Source organism: Balaenoptera physalus (genome assembly GCF_965194825.1).
Source record: "Balaenoptera physalus genome assembly, chromosome: 11".
NCBI classification, from domain to species: domain Eukaryota; kingdom Metazoa; phylum Chordata; class Mammalia; order Artiodactyla; family Balaenopteridae; genus Balaenoptera; species Balaenoptera physalus.
In genome coordinates this window covers 66,631,406-66,651,816 of record NC_138896.1, presented here as the reverse complement: position 1 = coordinate 66,651,816, position 20,411 = coordinate 66,631,406, and the positions used below count along the sequence as shown (strand labels likewise).

The 20,411-nt window shown below is 41.7% G+C and overlaps 1 protein-coding gene and 1 long non-coding RNA gene across 11 annotated transcripts in view; one reads left to right on the top strand and one right to left on the bottom strand.

Annotated features, from left to right (window-relative positions):
* Window positions 1-20,411, bottom strand: part of LOC309637797 — a 555,044-nt gene that overhangs the window by 375,047 nt on the left and 159,586 nt on the right. The window lies entirely within an intron of this gene.
* Window positions 1-20,411, top strand: part of MYRIP (myosin VIIA and Rab interacting protein) — a 221,873-nt gene that overhangs the window by 161,634 nt on the left and 39,828 nt on the right. For all 4 annotated transcript variants that reach the window (XM_082412795.1, XM_082412793.1, XM_082412794.1 and 1 more), the window contains one exon: window positions 536-1,164. In XM_082412795.1, coding sequence (XP_082268921.1) covers window positions 536-1,164 — 629 coding nt within the window. The remainder of the gene's footprint in view (window positions 1-535; window positions 1,165-20,411) is intronic.

Sequence of the window (20,411 nt, the reverse complement as noted above, 5' to 3'; positions counted from 1 at the left end):
TCATTTATAGGCAAGGGGGAAAGAGCTGTTAAGAATTCATCTTTTGCTCTGAGCAGGTATGTGTAACACACTTACGAGCCTCACCTCATTTCATCCTCTCAGCAGCCCAGAGAAGTATTAGCTGTGCCCTTTTCACCAACCAGAGACCCAAGCTCGGAGACTCACACAGAGGCTAAGTGGCTGAGCCTGCTCTCTGCCCTGGCCCTCTGACTTCCCAGCCTCTGCTCTTTCCTCTGCACGAGCTGGCTTTGGGACAGTGCAGGCCAAAGAGATGACTGAGACCCAGACCCTGCCGCAGGGCCCTTGTCATCGGGGAGGAGGGCCCAGGCCTGTGCGTGATCAGCCAGAACCCAAGTTGGATCATGGAATGAACCAGACAGTCTGTCACAGCAACTCAGGGAAGGAGGAGGCCACGTCTGGGTGGGGAGACCAGAAAGTGCTCTAGGAAGAGGGGCACAGGGGAGGTCTTGGCGGGGCCCCTTGTTCTAAGGTGGTAACAGCCCCTCTCTGATTTCTCTCTCCCTCCTGCCTGCAGATGTGGCCCCAGTTTTGCAGAGCCCCGACGGGAACTGGATGGCCCTGAAGGATGGGGCTCTGCCCCCAACCCGCCTGCTGGCCAAACCTAAGAGTGGCACGTTTCAGGCCCTGGAGGCGGCCTCCAGCGTGGCGTCTGCCTACGATGAGATGGGCTCCGACAGCGAGGAGGACTTTGACTGGAAGGAGGCCTTGAGCACGCTGTGCCCACAGCCCCAGAGCCTGGCCAGGAACCCCCAGCCTCAGCCCATGCAAGCCCAGGGCTCAGACCAAGGCCCCTCCGCCTACTCCGGGCTCTCCCCCAACCCCGAGGCCATGTGCTCTGACTCAGAAACCTCCTCGGCAGGCTCTTCCCGGGAAGCTGGGCGCCGGGCCAGGCTGTCCTGGTTGCAGAGGAAGGCCCCCAGGAATCCCTCAGCCGAGAAGATGCGCCTACAGGGAGAGCTAGACGTGAACTTCAACCCCCAGGCAGCCAGCAGGGAGACCTCAGACAGCAGCGAGCCTGAGGAGGCCCCCCATCCCGCAGATCGGAGGGCCAGGAGGTGGAGAAGGGCCCGGGTGGGCTCGGAGGAGACAAGCAAGGAATTATCTTCCCCCAGCGGCCATCCCCCGGAGCTGGACACACATCAGGTAATAAAGCTGGGTGCGTGCAAGCACACACACATTTTTCAGTAGGCTGTGCCCTCCTCCAAGCAGGAGTGGTGTGGAGAGTCCCGGGTTCAGAATCCATAGAACCGGATTCTCATCTTGGTTTTGCTGCTCAGTCACAACTCTTGGAGGCCCATGCCCTCCTCTCTGGAGATGAAAGCTTAGAGTTCAAAGTGGGTTTGCAAAGTGTGGCCCCCAGACCAGCAGCCACAGCAGCACCTGGGAACTTGTTAGAAATGCAGATCCTCAGGCCCTGCCCCAGAGCTGCTAAATCAGAAATTCTGGGGATGGTGCCCAGGCATCTCTGTTATAACAAGCTCTCTTGGTGATTCTTCTGTGCATTAAAGTCTAATGGCCACTGGTGTGGGGTTAAGGCTATGGGGTTTAGAGTCAGCCTGCTCGAGTTCAAATCCAGCTGTGTGACCTTGGACAAGGCATCTTTTTAGGTCTCAGTTTCCTCATCTGTCAAATGGGGATAATATTAGAACTCACTTCAAAGAATGGTTGTGATGAGTGAATAAGATAACTTTATAAAGAGCTGACCTCTGTCCTAGAACACAGCACAAGGGCACAGACAGTATTGTTTCAATGTGATAATTCAGGGCACAGTTTACTAACATTCTGTGACTTTTAGTCCCCATCACAAGCCTCCTCGGAATCCTCAGTGCCGCCTCCCTCACGGTTTACCTCATGAACCGCTTTAGAGAATCTGATTAAAGCTATAGAATCTCTCCCTAGAAAAATGGACCTGTACATACACACACACACACACACACACACACACACACACACATATACTTTGCTTACAATTTCAGGTAGTTCATGGACCCCCAACCAGATTAATTTTATATTCTGTGAATAAACCCTGCTCATCCCCAGCTCTATGCCTGTGATCATGCTGTGTCCTCGCCCTCACCTCTTCCTGGTTGTGATCACCATGAACTGAATATTGAACTTTGTGATGCTGACTCTGGCCTTCCCATAGCAGTATTTTCTAAACTCAAAAAGGACACATGTAGCCTGGAAAGTTTAAATGCCTAAAAGCAATGGATTGCACTATTTGAAACTGTGAGCCTTATGGAAGATCTAGTTACGTTGCCTCTGCTTTCTGTAGGCACGTCATCACAGCTACTTGCATTACTATCAACTTGACTTTTTAGGCTCCTGGAGAAACCACACTCACTTTCTGAATGTCATTGCATCTCCCATAGTACCCAGCTACCATGCCTTGCATTCTTAGTTTGGGTTCCACCAAAAACAGGTCTGGAATTAAGGATTTGGACGTAGGTTTATGAGAGAGGCGATCCCAGGAAACCCAAGAGTGAAACGGGGAAATGAGAAAAGCCAATGAAGATACAATATAGGCAACTGGGGCTCCATCCCACCAGGGACCCGCTGAGAAGTCATGTGGATCACAGCTCAGAATTCTCCTACTAGAAGACGGGGAAGAGTTACCTAGTCTCCCATCTCCCACTGGTAGAGAGAGGTCCCACCCAGGGTGGGCATAAACTCCATACACAGCCAGGTTTGCATGGATGGTGCCTGAGAAATCCCTCAGATGGAGAAGAAGAGAGAGAGCCAGGTCTGAGGTGGGAAACTATCAGTGAGCCACAGATCGTCCCCTGTGGGTGCAGGCAACTCATGTAGGTCTGGGGGATACAGCCTGGGACATCACCAGCCTCTGCTACAGTGACCTTCTATGAATGTGTCAGCCAGATCCCTGATCCTGGGGCTCCCATTAAGACAGTCATGAAAAAAAAAAATTAAAACAAAAAGACAGTCATGCACTCAGAGGTCCTCAGGTCACAGAATTTAGCATCAGTGCTGCCTGACCTGCTAATATATTGCCTAGAAATTTGGTCCAAGCTCTCATTTTCTCCTCTGTAAAATAAGATCATTACAAATCTGCCATGTGAGATTGTTGTGATCATAAACGAGAAATATAAAATTCTGTTCAACTGTGAATCATTATCATCTAGCTCAAGTGGAGACTGTTTTCCAGGGACTCTGGGTGACTTGCCTCAAGGGATATTCTTGAGAGTTGTCTGCATGATTCACTGGCAGGTATAAAATGCCACCTATCCACCATAACTAGGTGCCTGAAGCTTCCTATTTATTCTGAGGTGGCTTGTAAGTTGTCTTCTGCTGTTTATCCTTGCAAGGCGTCAACAGGGAGAAGGCAAGGGCCAGCAGAAAGGATCCAGGACGTCTTCTGTGTCTGCCTCCTCGGCAGTGTCCTTTCCCCACCACTAGGTGGCGACGGCGTTGCACTTCTGGGGACTTCAAAACCCTGGCCCTCCTCGTCCTCCCTTCTATTTAGTTTACTAGGGCAGTTCTCGTCCCCCACCCCCCACCAAAAAAAGTATATATATATAAACTATTTGCATACTTATAAGTTATATAAATAAGTGAATATAAAAATTATTAAAACATACAAATATAGTCTCCTTTGACCACAACCCTAAATCCCTGCCATCTCTCCCCAAATGACTACATTTGTATTTGTGCATCATATATGTATAGCACATTTAGAAATATAGTTCTGTAAATGTGTCTGTGTTTTAGCAAAATCGGCATCCTACTCCCCATATTCTTCCACCTCTTTCTCCTAACAGCATGTGATGGAAAAGTCAGAGCACACAGATCTCTGCACAGTACCTGCAAAAGATTGCATCACAGTGGTCTTCAGCGGGGAGTGTGGGAGTGGGAGCAATCCGTCCAGGGCGCAAGCAGTAAGGGTGCATTGCCTGATGAGAATTTTAAAACAATAATAAATCCAACCAAAGTCAGTCTTTTTAATTATCACCTTGCACCATGCACAGACAATTCTAAGCAATGCTAATGATACGAGAACTTTATCAGTGTTGCTCCAAATATCGCTCCCAACCTCCTCGGTTCTTCACTGTTCCAAGGTGGGGAGGAATCCACAATCAATACTTCCCATAATGATGGATATTCAAGACTTTTTCAATGTTTGATGTTATAAAAAATACTGCAGAAAATATTATTGTGCAAAGCTCTTTATACAAGTACAGGAGTAGAATTTCTGACTTGAGGCATAGATGGATCTTTAATTTTAATGAGTACTTGCCAAATTAAACTCCCAAAACTTCATAGCAGTCTACATAGCCATGCACCGTAGAGCACATTTTCTCATATTGTCAACAGTACTCGGTGTTGTCAGTCTGTTAAACTGTTGCCAACTTTATGTGAGGAAAAAAATATATTTCTTTTTAGTTAACATAGTTACTACTAAGATTGAGCATTTTTTCCTATATTTACAGCTATTTGCATTTTTCCTTCTGTGAAAGACACATTTATATGTTTCTTCTATTATTTTGTCAGACCAACTGTCTTTTTCTTCTTGATTTTTAGGAATTAGTTTTATTTTCTAATTATACTGTAGATGTTAGTTCTTTGATGGTTACACACTGAAGATACTCTCCCACTGTCTATCACTTTCAACTTAACTTTATTTAAGTATACTTTACATGCAAAAATTTTTGTTACTAATAATTTATCAATTATTTTCTTCATTTCCTTTAAATTTTGTACCTTGTTTGAGAAGGTTTTAAATCTCCAAGGTTATTAGAATATTTTCCTATATTTTCTTAATACTTTGCAGTTTTGTATTTTACATTTAGCTCTTTAGTCTATCTGTACTTTACTTTGGGGGAAGAGATGAGGTAAGATCTAACATTATTTTTCTTCAAATTAAATATCTGTCATCAAATCATTATTAAATAATTCATCCTATATCTGCTATGTGCAGTTTCCAGAGTCACGGAAGCCATATTAGAATCATAAACCCATTCCTTAAAAGATGCTCCTCCTTGAGAAACAAGAAGAACTAAAATCTTGCAGCCTGTGGAACAAAAACCACATTCACAGAAAGAAAGACAAGATGAAAAGGCAGAGAGCTATGTACCAGATGACAGAACAAGATAAAACCCCAGAAAAACAACTAAATGAAGTGGAGATAGGCAACCTTCCAGAAAAAGAATTCAGAATAATGATAGTGAAGATGATCCAGGACCTCGGAAAAAGAATGGAGGCAAAGATCGACAAGATGCAAGAAGTGTTTAACAAAGACCTAGAAGAATTAAAGAAAAAACAAACAGAGATGAACAATACAATAACTGAAATGAAAACTACACTAGAAGGAATCAATAGCAGAATAACTGAGGCAGAAGAACGGATAAGTGACCTGGAAGACAGAATGTGGGAATTTACTGCTGCGGAACAGAATAAAGAAAAAAGAATGAAAAAAAAATGAAGTCAGTCTAAGAGACCTCTGGGACAACATTAAACGCAACATCATTTGCATTATAGGGGTCCCAGAAGGAGAAGAGAGAGAGAAAGGACCAGAGAAAATACTTGAAGAGATCATAGTCGAAAACTTCCCTAACATGGGAAAGGAAATAGCCACCCAAGTCCAGGAAGCGCAGAGAGTCTCATACAGGATAAACCCAAGGAGAAACACACTGAGACACATAGTAATCAAATTGACAAAAATTAAAGAAAAAGAAAAATTATTGAAAGCAGCAAGGGAAAAACGAAAAATGACATACAAGGGAACTCCCATAAGATTAACAGCTAATTTCTCAGAAGAAACTCTACAAGCCAGAAGGGAGCGGCATGATATATTTAAAGTGATGAAAGGGAAGAACCTACAACCAAGATTACTCTACCCGGCAAGGATCTCATTCAGATTTGATGGAGAAATCAAAAGCTTTACAGACAAGCAAAAGCTAAGAGAATTCAGCACCACCAAACCAACTCTACAACAAATGCTAAAGGAACTTCTCTAAGTGGGAAACACAAGAGAAGAAAAGGACCTACAAAAACAAACCCAAAACAATTAAGAAAATGGTCATAGGAACATACATGTCGATAATTACCTTAAATGTGAATGGATTAAATGCTCCAACCAAAAGACACAGGCTTGCTGAATGGATACAAAAACAAGACCCATATATATATGCTGTCTACAAGAGACCCACTTCAGACCTAGGGACACATTCAGACTGAAAGTGAGGGGATGGAAAAAGATATTCCATGCAAATGGAAATCAAAAGAAAGCTGGAGTAGCAATACGCATATCAGATAAAATAGACTTTAAAATAAAGAATGTTACAAGAGAGGAAGGACACTACACAATGATCAAGGGATCAATCCAAGAAGAAGATATAACAATTATAAATATATATGCACCCAACATAGGAGCACCTCAATACATAAGGCAACTGCTAACAGCTATAAAAGAGGAAATTGACAGTAACACAATAAGAGTGGGGGACTTTAATACCTCACTTACTTACACCAATGGACAGATCATCCAAAATGAAAATAAATAAGAAAACAGAAGCTTTAAATGACACAATAGACCAGATGGATTTAATTGATATTTATAGGACATTCCATCCAAAAACAGCAGATTACACTTTCTTCTCAAGTGCGCATGGAACATTCTCCAGGATAGATCACATCTTGGGTCACAAATCAAGCCTCAGTAAATTTAAGAAAATTGAACTCATATCAGGCATGTTTTCTGACCACAATGCTATGAGATTAGAAATCAATTACAGGGAAAGAAACATAAAAAACACAAACACATGGAGGCTAAACAATACGTTACTAAATAACCAAGAGATCACTGAAGAAATCAAAGAGGAAATCAAAAAATACCTAGAGACAAATGACAATGAAAACACGATGATCCAAAACCTATGGGATGCAGCAAAAGCAGTTCTAAGAGGGAAGTTTATAGCTATACAAGCCTACCTCAAGAAACAGGAAAAATCTCAAATAAACAATCTAACCTTACACCTAAAGGAACTAGAGAAAGAAGAACAAACAAAACCCAAAGTTAGCAGAAGGAAAGAAACCATAAAGATCAGAGCAGAAATAAATGAAATAGAAACAAAGAAAACAATAGCAAAGATAAATAAAACTAAAAGCTGGTTCTTTGAGAAGATAAACAAAATTGATAAACCATTAGCCAGGCTCATCAAGAAAAAGAGGGAGAGGACTCAAATCAATAAAATTAGACATGAAAAAGGAGAAGTTACGGTGGACACTGCAGAAATACAAAGCATCCTAAGAGACTACCACAAGCAACTCTATGCCAATAAAATGGACAACCTGGAAGAAATGGACAAATTCTTAGAAAGGTATAACCTTCCAAGACTGAACCAGCAAGAAATAGAAAATATGAACAGACCAATCACAAGTAATGAAATTGAAACTGTGATTAAAAATCTTCCAACAAACAAAAGTCCAGGACCAGATGGCTTCACAGGTGAATTCTATCAAACATTTAGAGAAGAGCTAACACCCGTCCTTCTCAAACTCTTCCAAAATATTGCAGAGGAAGGAACACTCCCAAACTCATTCTATGAGGCCACCATCACCCTGATACCAAAACCAGACAAAGATACTACAAAAAAAGAAAATTACAGACCAATATCACTGATGAATATAGATGCAAAAATCCTCAACAAAATACTAGCAAACAGAATCCAACAGCACATTAAAAGGATCATACACCACGATCAAGTGGGATTTATCCCAGGGATGCAAGGATTCTTCAATATACGGAAATCAATCACTGTGATACACCATAGTAACAAATTGAAGAATAAAAACTATATGATCATCTCAATAGATGCAGAAAAAGCTTTTGGCAAAATTCAACACCCATTTATGATAAAAACTCTCCAGAAAGTGGGCATAGAGGGAACCTACCTCAACATAATAAAGGCCATATACGACAAACCCACAGCAAACATCATTCTCAATGGTGAAAAACTGAAAGCATTGCCTCTAAGATCAGGAACAAGAAAAGGATGTCCACTCTCACCACTATTTTTTTTTAATAAATTTATTTATTTATTTATTTATTTTTGGCGTGTTGGGTCTTCATTTCTGTGCCAGGGCTTTCTCTAGTTGCGGCGAGCGGGGGCCACTCTTCATCGCAGTGCACAGGCCCAGTTGCTCCACGGCATGTGGGATCTTCCCAGACCAGGGCTCGAACCCGTGTCCTCTGCATTGGCAGGCGGACCCTCAACCACTGCACCACCAGGGAAGCCCCCACTCTCACCACTTTTATTCAACATAGTTTTGGAAGTCCTAGCCATGGCAATCAGAGAAGAAAAAGAAATAAAAGGAATACAAATTGGAAAAGAAGGAGTAAAAGTGTCACTGTTTGCAGATGACATGATACTATACATAAAGAATCCTAAAGATGCCACCAGAAAACTACTAGAGCTAATCAGTGAATTTGGTAAAGTTGCAGGATACAAAATGAATGCACAGAAATCTCTGGCATTCCTGTATACTAATGACAAAAAATCTGAAAGAGAAATTAAGGAAACACTCCCATTTACCATTGCAACAAAAAGAATAAAATACCTAGGAATAAACCTACCTAGGGAGACAAAAGACCTGTATGCAGAAAACTATAAGACACTGATGAAAGAAATTAAAGATAATACGAACAGATGGAGAGATATACCATGTTCTTGGATTGGAAGAATCAATATTTTGAAAATGACTATACTACCCAAAGCAACCCACAGATCAGTGCAATCCCTATCAAATTACCAATGGCATTTTTTATGGAACTAGAACAAAAAATCTTAAAATTTGTATGGAGACACAAAAGACCCCGAATAGCCAAAACAATCTTGAGGGAAAAAAACGGAGCTGGAGGAATCAGACTCCCTGACTTCAGACTATACTATAAAGCTATAGTAATCAAGACAATATGGTACTGGCACAAAAACAGAAACATAGATCAATGGAACAAGATAGAAAGCCCAGAGATAAACCCACGCACCTATGGTCAACTAATCTATGACAAAGTAGGCAAAGGTATACAGTGGAGAAAAGACCGTCTCGTCAATAAGTGGTGCTCGGAAAACTGGACAGGTACATGTAAAAGAATGAAATTAGAACACTCCCTAACACCATACACAAAAATAAACTCAAAATGGATTAAAGACCTAAATGTAAGACCAGACACTATAAAACTCTTAGAGGAAGACATAGGAAGAACACTCTTTGACATAAATCACAGCAAGATCTTTTTTGACCCACCTCCTAGAGTAATGGAAATAAAAACAAAAATAAACAAATGGGACCTAATGAGACTTCAAAGCTTTTGCACAGCAAAGGAAACCATAAACAAGACGCAAGACAACCCTCAGCATGGGAGAAAATATTTGCAAACAAATCAACGGACAAAGGATTAATTTCCAAAATATATAAACAGCTCATGCAGCTCAATATTAAAAAAACAAACAACCCAATCCAAAAATGGGCAGAAGACCTAAATAGACATTTCTCCAAAGAAGACATACAGATGGCCAAAAAGCACATGAAAAGCCGCTCAACATCACTAATTATTAGAGAAATGCAAATCAAAACTACAATGAGGTATCACCTCCCACCAGTCAGAATGGCCATCATCAAAAAATCTACAAACAATAAATGCTGGAGAGGGTGTGGAGAAAAGGGAACCCTCTTTCACTGTTGGTGGGAATGTAAATTGATACAGCCACTATGGAGAACAGTATGGAGGTTCCTTAAAAAACTAAAAATAGAATTACCATATGATCCAGCAATCCCACTACTGGGCATATACCCAGAGAAAACCATAATTCAAAAAGACACATGCACCCCAATGTTCATTGCAGCACTATTTACTATAGCCAGGTCATGGAAGCAACCTAAATGCCCATCGACAGACGAATGGATAAAGAAGATACGGTACATATATACAATGGGATATTACTCAGCCATAAAAAGGAACAAAATTGGGTCATTTGTAGAGACGTGGATGGATCTGGAGACTGTCATACAGAGTGAAGTAAGTTGGAAAGAGAAAAACAAATATCGTATATTAACGCATATATGTGGAACCTAGAAAAATGGTACAGATGAACCGGTTTGCAGGGCCGAATTTGAGACACAGATGTAGAGAACAAACGTATGGACACCAAGGGGGGAAAGCCGTGCGGAGGTGAGGGTGGTGGTGTGCTGAATTGGGCGATTGGGATTGACATGTATACAGTGATGTGTATAAAACTGATGACTAATAAGAACCTGCTGTATAAAAAAATAAATAAAATAAAATTTAAAAATTAAAAAAAAATAATAATTAATAAAATAAAATAAAAAAGATGCTGCTCCTTGACCTGAGATCCAAGAGAAATTTATCTCATGGGTCCTTGTGGAGAGAATGCAGAATACGGCACCCTCCACAATAAACTGCTTCAAACGAACACACACTTTGGAGGCTGCTTCTCACAGTGTCACTCAGTGTGGACCAATGCATCGCTCTGGGGACAACTCAGTCGGGTCAGGTCTACGAGGGTCCAAAATACTCTGACCTCTGCTGGTCCGGGTTGCTCCAGGACTAAGTTGTAGGATCTGTAGAGGAGTGGATGGCTGCCTCCCCAGGCCCTGGCTCATGAGTGCTGTGCAGCTCTGAATTCAAAGGGATGCACCTGACAAGTGCCTGCAAGACCATGCATGTTGGGCGTAGTATGGCAACACCCCCACGCCCATGAACACTGAGGCACCTGACGGGTCCACCCACCTCAGAGGTGTGTCAAGAGAACGCTCCCAAGCAAGTCTTTAAATCTCCTCAAATTGTGTTTGAATTTCCTCCAGTACACAGACCAAAGGGTGACAGTACCCACCTCCCCATCCCCAATTCTTCACCATTGATTTTCATATCTTTTTAGGTGTGGAAACTTCCTTTAAATGAAAACTTAAAGAGCCTCTCTGAGACAAGGCTGCCGTCCCCCCATGCCTCTCACTCCCACCTCCACAGCAGCCTAAGCAAGTACAGATCATAACCTGCAAACAGTTTAGAGCAAGTATGACCAAATACCCCCTCGACAGCAGAAAAATCTTGAGTCAAGTATCTGTCAAGTGATTCCCCTTATTGGTGAGAATTGCTGGGTGCGCCCTCTAAGACAAGCCGCTTGCAGAGAACAGGTCTAGAAAACAATGAGACATTTGCTGTATAACAGTGTTTCTTAAACATTCTTGTGTCATAGGCCCTTTTGAGAACCTGATGAATTATTAAGTCTTCTCCCCAGTGGGGGAAGAAATGTGCATAAACACAAGCGCTCAAAGCTTTACATTTTTAAACAGGACTCTGTTGGATATTAAGGGTCATCCACCAAAAATACTGACTTTTGTTTTGCTATAGTTAACTTATAGCCCTACTTTGGGCAGATATCAAATAGAGGGGCTACCTGTCAGTTAAAGCCTTTACTTACTTGTGGCAGTAAAACCGTGTTCATTCCATGAGGCAAATGTTGAGCTCTCTATATGGCAGGGACTCGAACCCAGCCCACTCACAACAGATAGCAAGTCGTTTGCAATGAAAAGAAGGGAATCTGGAACACCCCTCAGCCCCGCTACCCCAGGCCCTACCCTGAAGGTCATCACGTGATTGTTCAGGAGACTCTTCCTGCCCCTTCTGAGATTCTGACTCTCACGCCTGCATTATGGTCCAGGTTCTGAATCATCATCAAAATCCAAGGATCATGTAACTTAGTCTACACCCAATGCCAATCCAGAGTCAAAGAAAAAAACAAAGATGAAATCCACTGTTAATGCTGCTTCCTTCCTAAAGGATTTTTCCACAAAGTAATAGGCCAACTGTGGTCACTATGAAAATAATTCTGTCTTAAATGCCTGTTCCTCATGTAAATATTGACCTGAGAAGTCCAGGCTAATGATTTTCCAGATATTTTATACGGATTGCCATAATTCTAGGGAATAAATGGCTGCTGTTTCAACAAATGGCATAGTTAATTCTGCCAGATAGGAGATTATAAAGGGAAAACCAACTAGGGGCAGAGCCCATCCGTCAGAGGGATTTGGGTTCTGGGAGAGGGAGATGTGACCCAGATTTGATTAAGGTTTTGTTTATTTTGAAATCAATTTTATAATATGAAGGACTCAGAGAACAGCTTGGGATTCACACCAGGACAACTGACCTGTAATTATAAAAGCTAAAATTAAGGCTTCCAGATGACACCCAGGTGCTAAGTTCCCATAACCTCTTTCACCAAATTCATCCCCAAGATCCGGGCTCCATATCTGCCTTCTGTGCAGCTCCACTGACCCAACTCAGACCCTTCCAGGTAGGGGAGTTCTTCTTGAGGCAGGAAGATTATAATATTATAATATTAAATTTGATAAAATTCCAGGTTCCATCTTCCCATTTCCACCCTGTTAAGTTGACCAAGGATTTGATGTATATTTTGGTACGTATGACTGGTTTTGTTTTGTTTAATTAATTAATTAATTAATTTTATTATTTTTGGCTGTGTTGGGTCTTCGTTTCTGTGCGAGGGCTTTCTCTAGTTGTGGCAAGCGGGGGCCACTCTTCATCGCGGTACGCGGGCCTCTCACTATCGCGGCCTCTCTTATTGCGCAGCACAGGCTCCAGACGCGCAGGCTCAGTAGTTGTGGCTCACGGGACTAGTTGCTCCGCGGCATGTGGGATCTTCCCAGACCAGGGCTCGAACCTGTGTCCCCTGCATTGGCAGGCACATTCTCAACCACTGCGCCACCAGGGAAGCCCACGTATGACTGTTCTTATCACACCAGTTATTTTTTTTAAATGCCTTATTCACCAGAGTACAGCATGTGAATAAATCTAGTTTTAGGTTAACAGCAATACACTGGGAGAGGACAAACCTCTATCTTAAGGCACCAGAGACAGAACTTTTTCGAGTCCTCGGAAGAAACAGGTCAACGGTGGAGTCAGCCAGCCCCAAGGCTCATTCTGCTCTTCTTGGATTCGGGATAAATATGCCAAGGGATTTGCAAGTAAACTATGTACATTTGTCACGTACAGTGCCTCTAGGGTTAGTTAACCTGTTGGGGCTTTTCTCTGAAGTTGACTAAAATGATATCCAAAAGCAAGCTGCAGAAATTCTGATTTTTTAGGTCAGGTTCCGTATCTGTCATCACAGGGATTGGGGAGAGCCACCAGGACACCAGGATATATTCAATGAAGGCTGACATGTAACATCTGAGAGTAATTCTTTAGCAGGGCTCTTTTTAAAAAGATGGAGAAAACCCAGAGCCTCCCACCTCCCCCTCAAATGACCTGGCTGTTGAAAGCCAGGCTCTAGGAAAAAGTGTTGCTAGGACTGTGGTTGTTTAGCCTGGAAGACATTGACATTGCTCCCTTCAAATGTGTGGAGAATTTTGATGAGGATGATGATAAGGCTGAGTAGGAGAAAAATTGCTTTGAATTAAAGCAGGCAGGATTTCAAGGTCTATAAAGACAGACCACTAGGGCGACTGAAGGTAAGGACAGTCCTCTGAGACTGTGGCTCTGCTAACTGTTCTCCTTCCAAGGAGCATGGTTTAATTTGGAGCTTCTAGCCTCATCTTAGAATAATGCAAAGAGCTTGGCCTTCAGGGTCAGGCCATCTTCAGCTCAGCCATGCACTAGCCACCTGACCTTGGACAGCCTACTCAACCTCAGTGTCTTTGTGGATACAGAGGGAACGACTGAGACCCTTGAAGGAGATTCCATGCGTGCCTCGCCGAGGGCAGTGCTCACCCACATGGCTGTGTTCAGCTGCAAGAACTGTCCAGTTCTCACATACCCATTGCCTCCATTTATTTCCATCTCTATTTTTCTCAATCTTGAGAATTCACAGAGTACTCAAGAATTTTTCAGAGGATATCTAGTTTGAGAACAGCTGCATTCAAATTTAAATACTGTCAAGGTAAGAAATCTTTAGCACCACCAGAAGCATAAATGCAAACAAAGGAATGGCGATCCATGGCAGCACTCAGCTGTAAGGTGGTTGCCCTGGTAATCCAGAATGTGCCTTTTTTTTTTAGGTTATCAGTGAAATGAAAACCAAAATTTAAAAATTAGTATAAAGAGCTTGCAGACCACCGAGAATAGATTAGAAGTCTCTTGCTTAAGAAAATGTACTAGCTTATCTTAATGAGTATTCCATCATCAGGTGTTTAAAATTTTACATCTTTATTTAGCCAGAATCTCCATGTTCCACACACTAAATGGAAGTGTGCAAAGGAAAGGCAACGTTTTGATCTCCCATAGCCGCCTTAAATTTCCTCATCAGCCTCCGCATTCTGAAGAGCCGGGAATGTAAGCCAGGCAATCCAAGGAACACTTAGCCTCTTGCGATTTAATCAACTTTCTGTTTAAAACTGTATTTTTTTAAGTAAATAACCAGTCGTCCAACCCCTCCACTTTCTCTACCTTCGCTGTCTTGGGGGTGGGGAGGGGGGCTTCTGGTGTACTCTTAGAGCCGAGTGGTGTCCTCTGGGTCCCTGCAGGTCTCTCAGTGATGGGGGCCTGTTCATTAAGTCATCCCCCTCCTGCTCCCCGCCCAGCATCCCCCACCAGTGTCTAAGGCTCCCTCTCCTGTGTGCTCAGTCAGAACCCAGGATCTTTCCCTCCGGCCCCAGCTCGGCTCTCACTTTCATCCGCTTCCCACGCGGCTGTCCAGCCCCAGGGCAACTACCTCATTTCCACTGTAGGGAGCCCCTGGGTGCTCACCTTCGAGCCACACCAAAGATCTTCCATGAGCCAGCTTCTGGATGCCCTTGGGGCCACCCAGGAGCCTGGGAGACATTTGACAGATAAAACTCAGTTCCTTACGTGGATGCTTAACCCTCTGCAGTCTGACCCAGGCCTGTTTTCTCCATATCTCCCAGTTCCCCACTCTCTCTACTTCTGAGCCTTATTCCTCTAACTATACTGAGCAGTTTCATACACCCTGGGTCTTAGTGATCCTGCTGCTTCCTCATCAAGAATGCTTGTCCCCATGTCTACATATTAAAACGCTCCTCATCTCTCAAGAACCTGCTCAGAGACCATTCTTCCCATGGAGCTGCCCCAAGTCCTCAGACCAAGGGACTCCTCCTTCTCAGGCATAATGGGGGCATTACTCACCTCTCACAAGGCCCTCATCATGATTCTTACTCAGGGCCAGAAAAAAAAAATTATTTCCAAGGGACCCTTTTTCTTTTATCAATCCAGTGATTTTTTTTTCATTTCTGTCATCTGTCTCCTTCTAATCACTTTTATATAGACAGCTCCCTTTAGCATTTGTCCAATTACAAACTGTATCAAGCAAATTTGGTGCACAAACATCATAAAGAATCTGCCACACATCTTTTTATCAGAACAGGATGGTCTAGATTCTTGTTGCAAAATATATGTGATGAAGCCCTTCTTGTTGAATGACTAACTGAATGAAAATACCATCTTTTCTCTTATCCTGATAAATACGTTGTTTACTCATCGATTCTTGGGTTGAGAAAATTCACCTAGGACACTGTCATCTGAAGATTCTTAGTCTGAGAGTTTACTTATACAATCAATTCCATCATCATTGTTAGAGTCTGGGGAGCTGCTCTTCTCTTTAACTTCATCTTCTGAGTCATCTAATTGTGAAATGTTCTCTGTCTGTTTTATTCCTTTGCCATTATGAAAAATTTTGAATTCTCAACCATGAGAATTCAACCATGAGCTAAAAGCAGACTCAAAATGGTGATGATTTATTTTGATGTTGAATCATCCTTCTAGGTAATTCCATTCTTCTGTTTCATTATTCTAGTCTCTTTTTAGCATAATTGGAAATATTTGGTGAGTAATGATGAAAGATAATTCCCAGGATGATGAAACAGCAAAATATTTCAAAAGATAAGGAAAATGAGATCATAGAAATCCCTTCATGTGTCTTAGATTTATAAAAGGCTCCAAAGAACCCAGGTAGTAATTGCAAAATAGAATGAGTTTTATTTACAAAATTAGTACATTTTCTCTTTGTTCGTTGGGAGTCCTTCAAGAAAGAATAAAAGCCATGAAATACCAAGCCTTATAAATCGATAGAACAACTTAAAGAGGAAACTCAAAAACTAATACTGGGAAGATTGTTTCAGGATGGTGGAGTAGAAGGACGTGTACTCACTCCCTCTTGTGAGAGCACCAGAATCACAACTAACTGCTGAACAATTATCGACAGGAAGACACTGAAACTCACCAAAAAGCATACCCCACATCCAAAGACAAAGGAGAAGATGCAAAGAGATGGTAGGAGGGGCACAATCACAATACAATCAAATCCCATAACTGCTGCGTGGGTGACTCACAAACTGGAGAACAATTATACCACAGAAGTCCTCCCACTGGAGTGAAGGTTCTGAGCCCCACGTCAGGCTTCCCAACCTGGGGGTCTGACAACAGGAGGAGGAATTCCCAGAGAATCACTTTGAACACTAGCAGGATTTGATTGCAGGACTTCGACAGGACTGGGGGAAACAGAGACTCCACTCTTGAAGGGCACACACAAAGTTGTGTGTGCATCAGGACCCAGGGGGAAGGAGCAGTCACCCCACAGGAGAATGAACCAGACCTACCTGCTAGTGTTGGAGGGTCTCCTGCAGAGCTGGGGGGAGGCTGTGGCTCACTGCGGGGACAGGGACACTGGCAGTGAAAGTTCTGGGAAGTACTCCTTGGCATGATCCCTCCTGGAGTCTGCCATTAACCCCACCAAAGAGCCTGCAGGCTCCAGTACTGGGTCGCCTCAGTCCAAACAACCAACGGGAGGGAAGTCAGCCGCACCCATCAGCAGACAAGCAGATTAAAGTTTTACTGAGCTCTGCCCACCAGAGCAACACCCAGCTCTACCCACCACCAGTCCCTCCCATCAGGAAGCTTGCACTAGCCTCTTAGATAGCCTCATCCACCAGAGGGCAGACAACAGAAGCAAGAAGAACTACAATCCTGCAGCCTGTGGAACAAAAACGACATCACAGAAAGAGAGACAAAATGAAAAGGCAGAGGACTATGCACCAGATGAAGGAACAAGATAAAACCTCAGAAAAACAACTAAATGAAGTGGAGATAGGCAACCTTCCAGAAAAAGAATTCAGAATAATGATAGTGAAGATGATCCAGGACCTCGAAAGAAGAATGGAGGCAAAGATCAAGAAGATGCAAGAAATGTTTAACAAAGACCTAGAAGAATTAAAGAACAAACAAACAGAGATGAACAATACAATAACTGAAATGAAAACTACACTAGAAGGAATCAATAGCAGAATAACTGAGGCAGAAGAACGGATAAGTGACCTGGAAGACAGAATGTGGGAATTCACTGCCGTGGAACAGAATAAAGAAAAAAGAATGAAAAGAAATGAAGTCAGCCTAAGAGACCTCTGGGACAACATTAAATGCACCAACATTCGCATTATAGGGGTCCCAGAAGGAGAAGAGAGAGAGAATGGACGCAAGAAAATATTTGAAGAGATTATAGTTGAAAACTTCCCTAACATGGGAAAGGAAATAGCCACCCAAGTCCAGGAAGTGAAGAGAGTCCCAAGCAGGATAAACCCAAAGAGAAACACGCCAAGACACACAGTAATTGAAATTGACAAAATTTAAAGACAAAGAAAAATTATTAAAAGCAACAAGGGAAAAACGAAAAATAACATACAAGGGAACTCCCATAAGGTTAACAGCTGATTTCTCAGCAGACACTCTACAAGCCAGAGGGAGCGGCATGACGTATTTAAAGTGATGAAAGGGAAGAACCTACAACCAAGATTACTCTACCCGGCAAGAATCTCATTCAGATTTGATGGAGAAATCAAAACCTTTACAGACAAGCAAAAGCTAAGAGAATTCAGCACCACCAAAACAGCTCTACAACAAATGCTAAAGGAACTTCTCTAAGTGAGAAACACAAGAGAAGAAAAGGACCTACAAAAACAAACCCAAAACAATTAAGAAAATGGTCATAGGAACATACATATCGATAATTACCTTAAATGTGAATGGATTAAATGCTCCAACCAAAAGACACAGGCTCACTGAATGGATATGAAAACAAGACCCATATATACGCTGTCTACAAGAGACTCACTTCAGACCTAGGGACACATACAGACTGAAAGTGAGGGGATGGAAAAAGATATTCCATGCAAATGGAAATCAAAAGAAAGCTGGAGTAGCAATACTCATATCAGATAAAGTAGACTTTAAAATAAAGAATGTTACACGAGACAAGGAAGGACACTACATGATGATCAAGGGATCAATCCAAGAAGAAGATATAACAATTATAAATATATATGCACCCAACATAGGAGCACCTCAATACATAAGGCAAATGCTAACAGCTATAAAAGAAGAAATTGACAGTAACACAATAATAGTGGGGGACTTTAACACCTCACTTACACCAATGGACAGATCATCAGACAGAAAATTAATAAGGAAACACAAGCTTTAAATGACACAATAGACCAGATAGATTTAAATGATATTCATAGGACATTCCATCCAAAAACAGCAGGCTACACTTTCTTCTCAAGTGGGCATGGAACATTCTCCAGGATAGACCACATCTTGGGTCACAAATCAAGCCTCAGTAAAGTTAAGAAAATTGAAATCATATAAAGCATCTTTTCCGACCACAACGCTATGAGATTAGAAATCAATTACAGGGGAAAAAAATGTAAAAAACACAAACACATGGAGGCTAAACAATACATTACTAAATAACCAAGAGATCACTGAAGAAATCAGAGAGGAAATCAAAAAATACCTAGAGAGAAATGACAACAAAACATGACGATCCAAAACCTATGGGATGCAGCAAAAGCAGTTCTAAGAGGGAAGTTTATAGCAATACAATCCTACCTCAAGAAACAAGTAAAGTCTCAAATAAACAATCTAACCTTACACCTAAAGGAACTAGAGAAAGAAGAACAAACAAAACCCAAAGTTAGCAGAAGGAAAGAAATCATAAAGATCAGAGCAGAAATAAATGAAATAGAAACAAAGAAAACAATAGCAAAGATCAATAAAACTAAAAGCTGGTTCTTTGAGAAGATAAACAAAATTGATAAACCTTTAGCCAGACTCATCATGTAAAAGAGGGAGAGGACTCAAATCAATAAAATTAGAAATGAAAAATGAGAAGTTACAAAGGACACCTCAGAAATACAAAGCATCCTAAGAGACTACTACAAGCAACTCTATGCCAATAAAATGGACAACCTGGAAGAAATGGACAAATTCTTACAAAGGTATAACCTTCCAAGACTGAACCAGCAAGAAATAGAAAATATGAACAGACCAATCACAAGAAATGAAATTGAAACTGATTAAAAACCTTCCAACAAACAAAAGTCCAGGACCAGATGGCTTCACAGGTGAATTCTATCAAACATTTAGAGAAGAGCTAACACCCATCCTTCTCAAACTCTCCCATAAAATTGCAGAGGAAGGAACACTCCCAAACTCATTCTACGAGGCCACCATCACCCTGATACCAAAACCGGACAAAGATACTACAAAAAAAAGAAAATTACAGACTAATATCACTGATGAATATAGATGCAAAACTCCTCAACAAAATACTAGGAAAAAGAATCCACACATTAAAAGAATCATACACCATGATCAAGCGGGATTTATCCCAGGGATGCAAGGATTCTTCAATATATGCAAATCAATTAACAAAGTAAAGAATAAAAACCATATGATCATCTCAATAGATGCAGAAAAAGCTTTTGACAAAATTCAACACCCATTTATGAGAAAAACTCTCCAGAAAGTAGGCACAGAGGGAACCTACCTCAACATAATAAAGGCCATATATGACAAACCCACAGCAAACATCATTCTCAATGGTGAAAAACTGAAAGCATTTCAGGAACAAGACAAGGATGTCCATTCTCTCCACTATTATTCAACATAGTTTTGGACGTCCCAGCCATGGCAATCAAAAAAGGAAAAGAAATAAAAGGAATACAAATTGGAAAAGAGGAAGTAAAAGTGTCACTGTTTGCAGATGACATGATACTATACATAGAAAATCCTAAAGATGCCACCAGAAAACTAGTAGAACTAATCAATGCATTTGGTAAGGTTGCAGGATACAAAATTAATGCACAGAAATCTCTTGCATCCCTATACACTAACAACGAAAGATCAGAAAGAGAAATTAAGGAAACAATTCCATTTACCATCACATCAAAAAGAATAAAATACCTAGGAATAAACCTACCTAAGGAGGCAAAAGACCTGTCCTCAGAAAACTATAAGACACTGATGAAAGAAATCAAAGATGAAACAAACAGATGGAGAGATATACCATGTTCTTGGGTTGGAAGAATCAGTATTGTGAAAATGA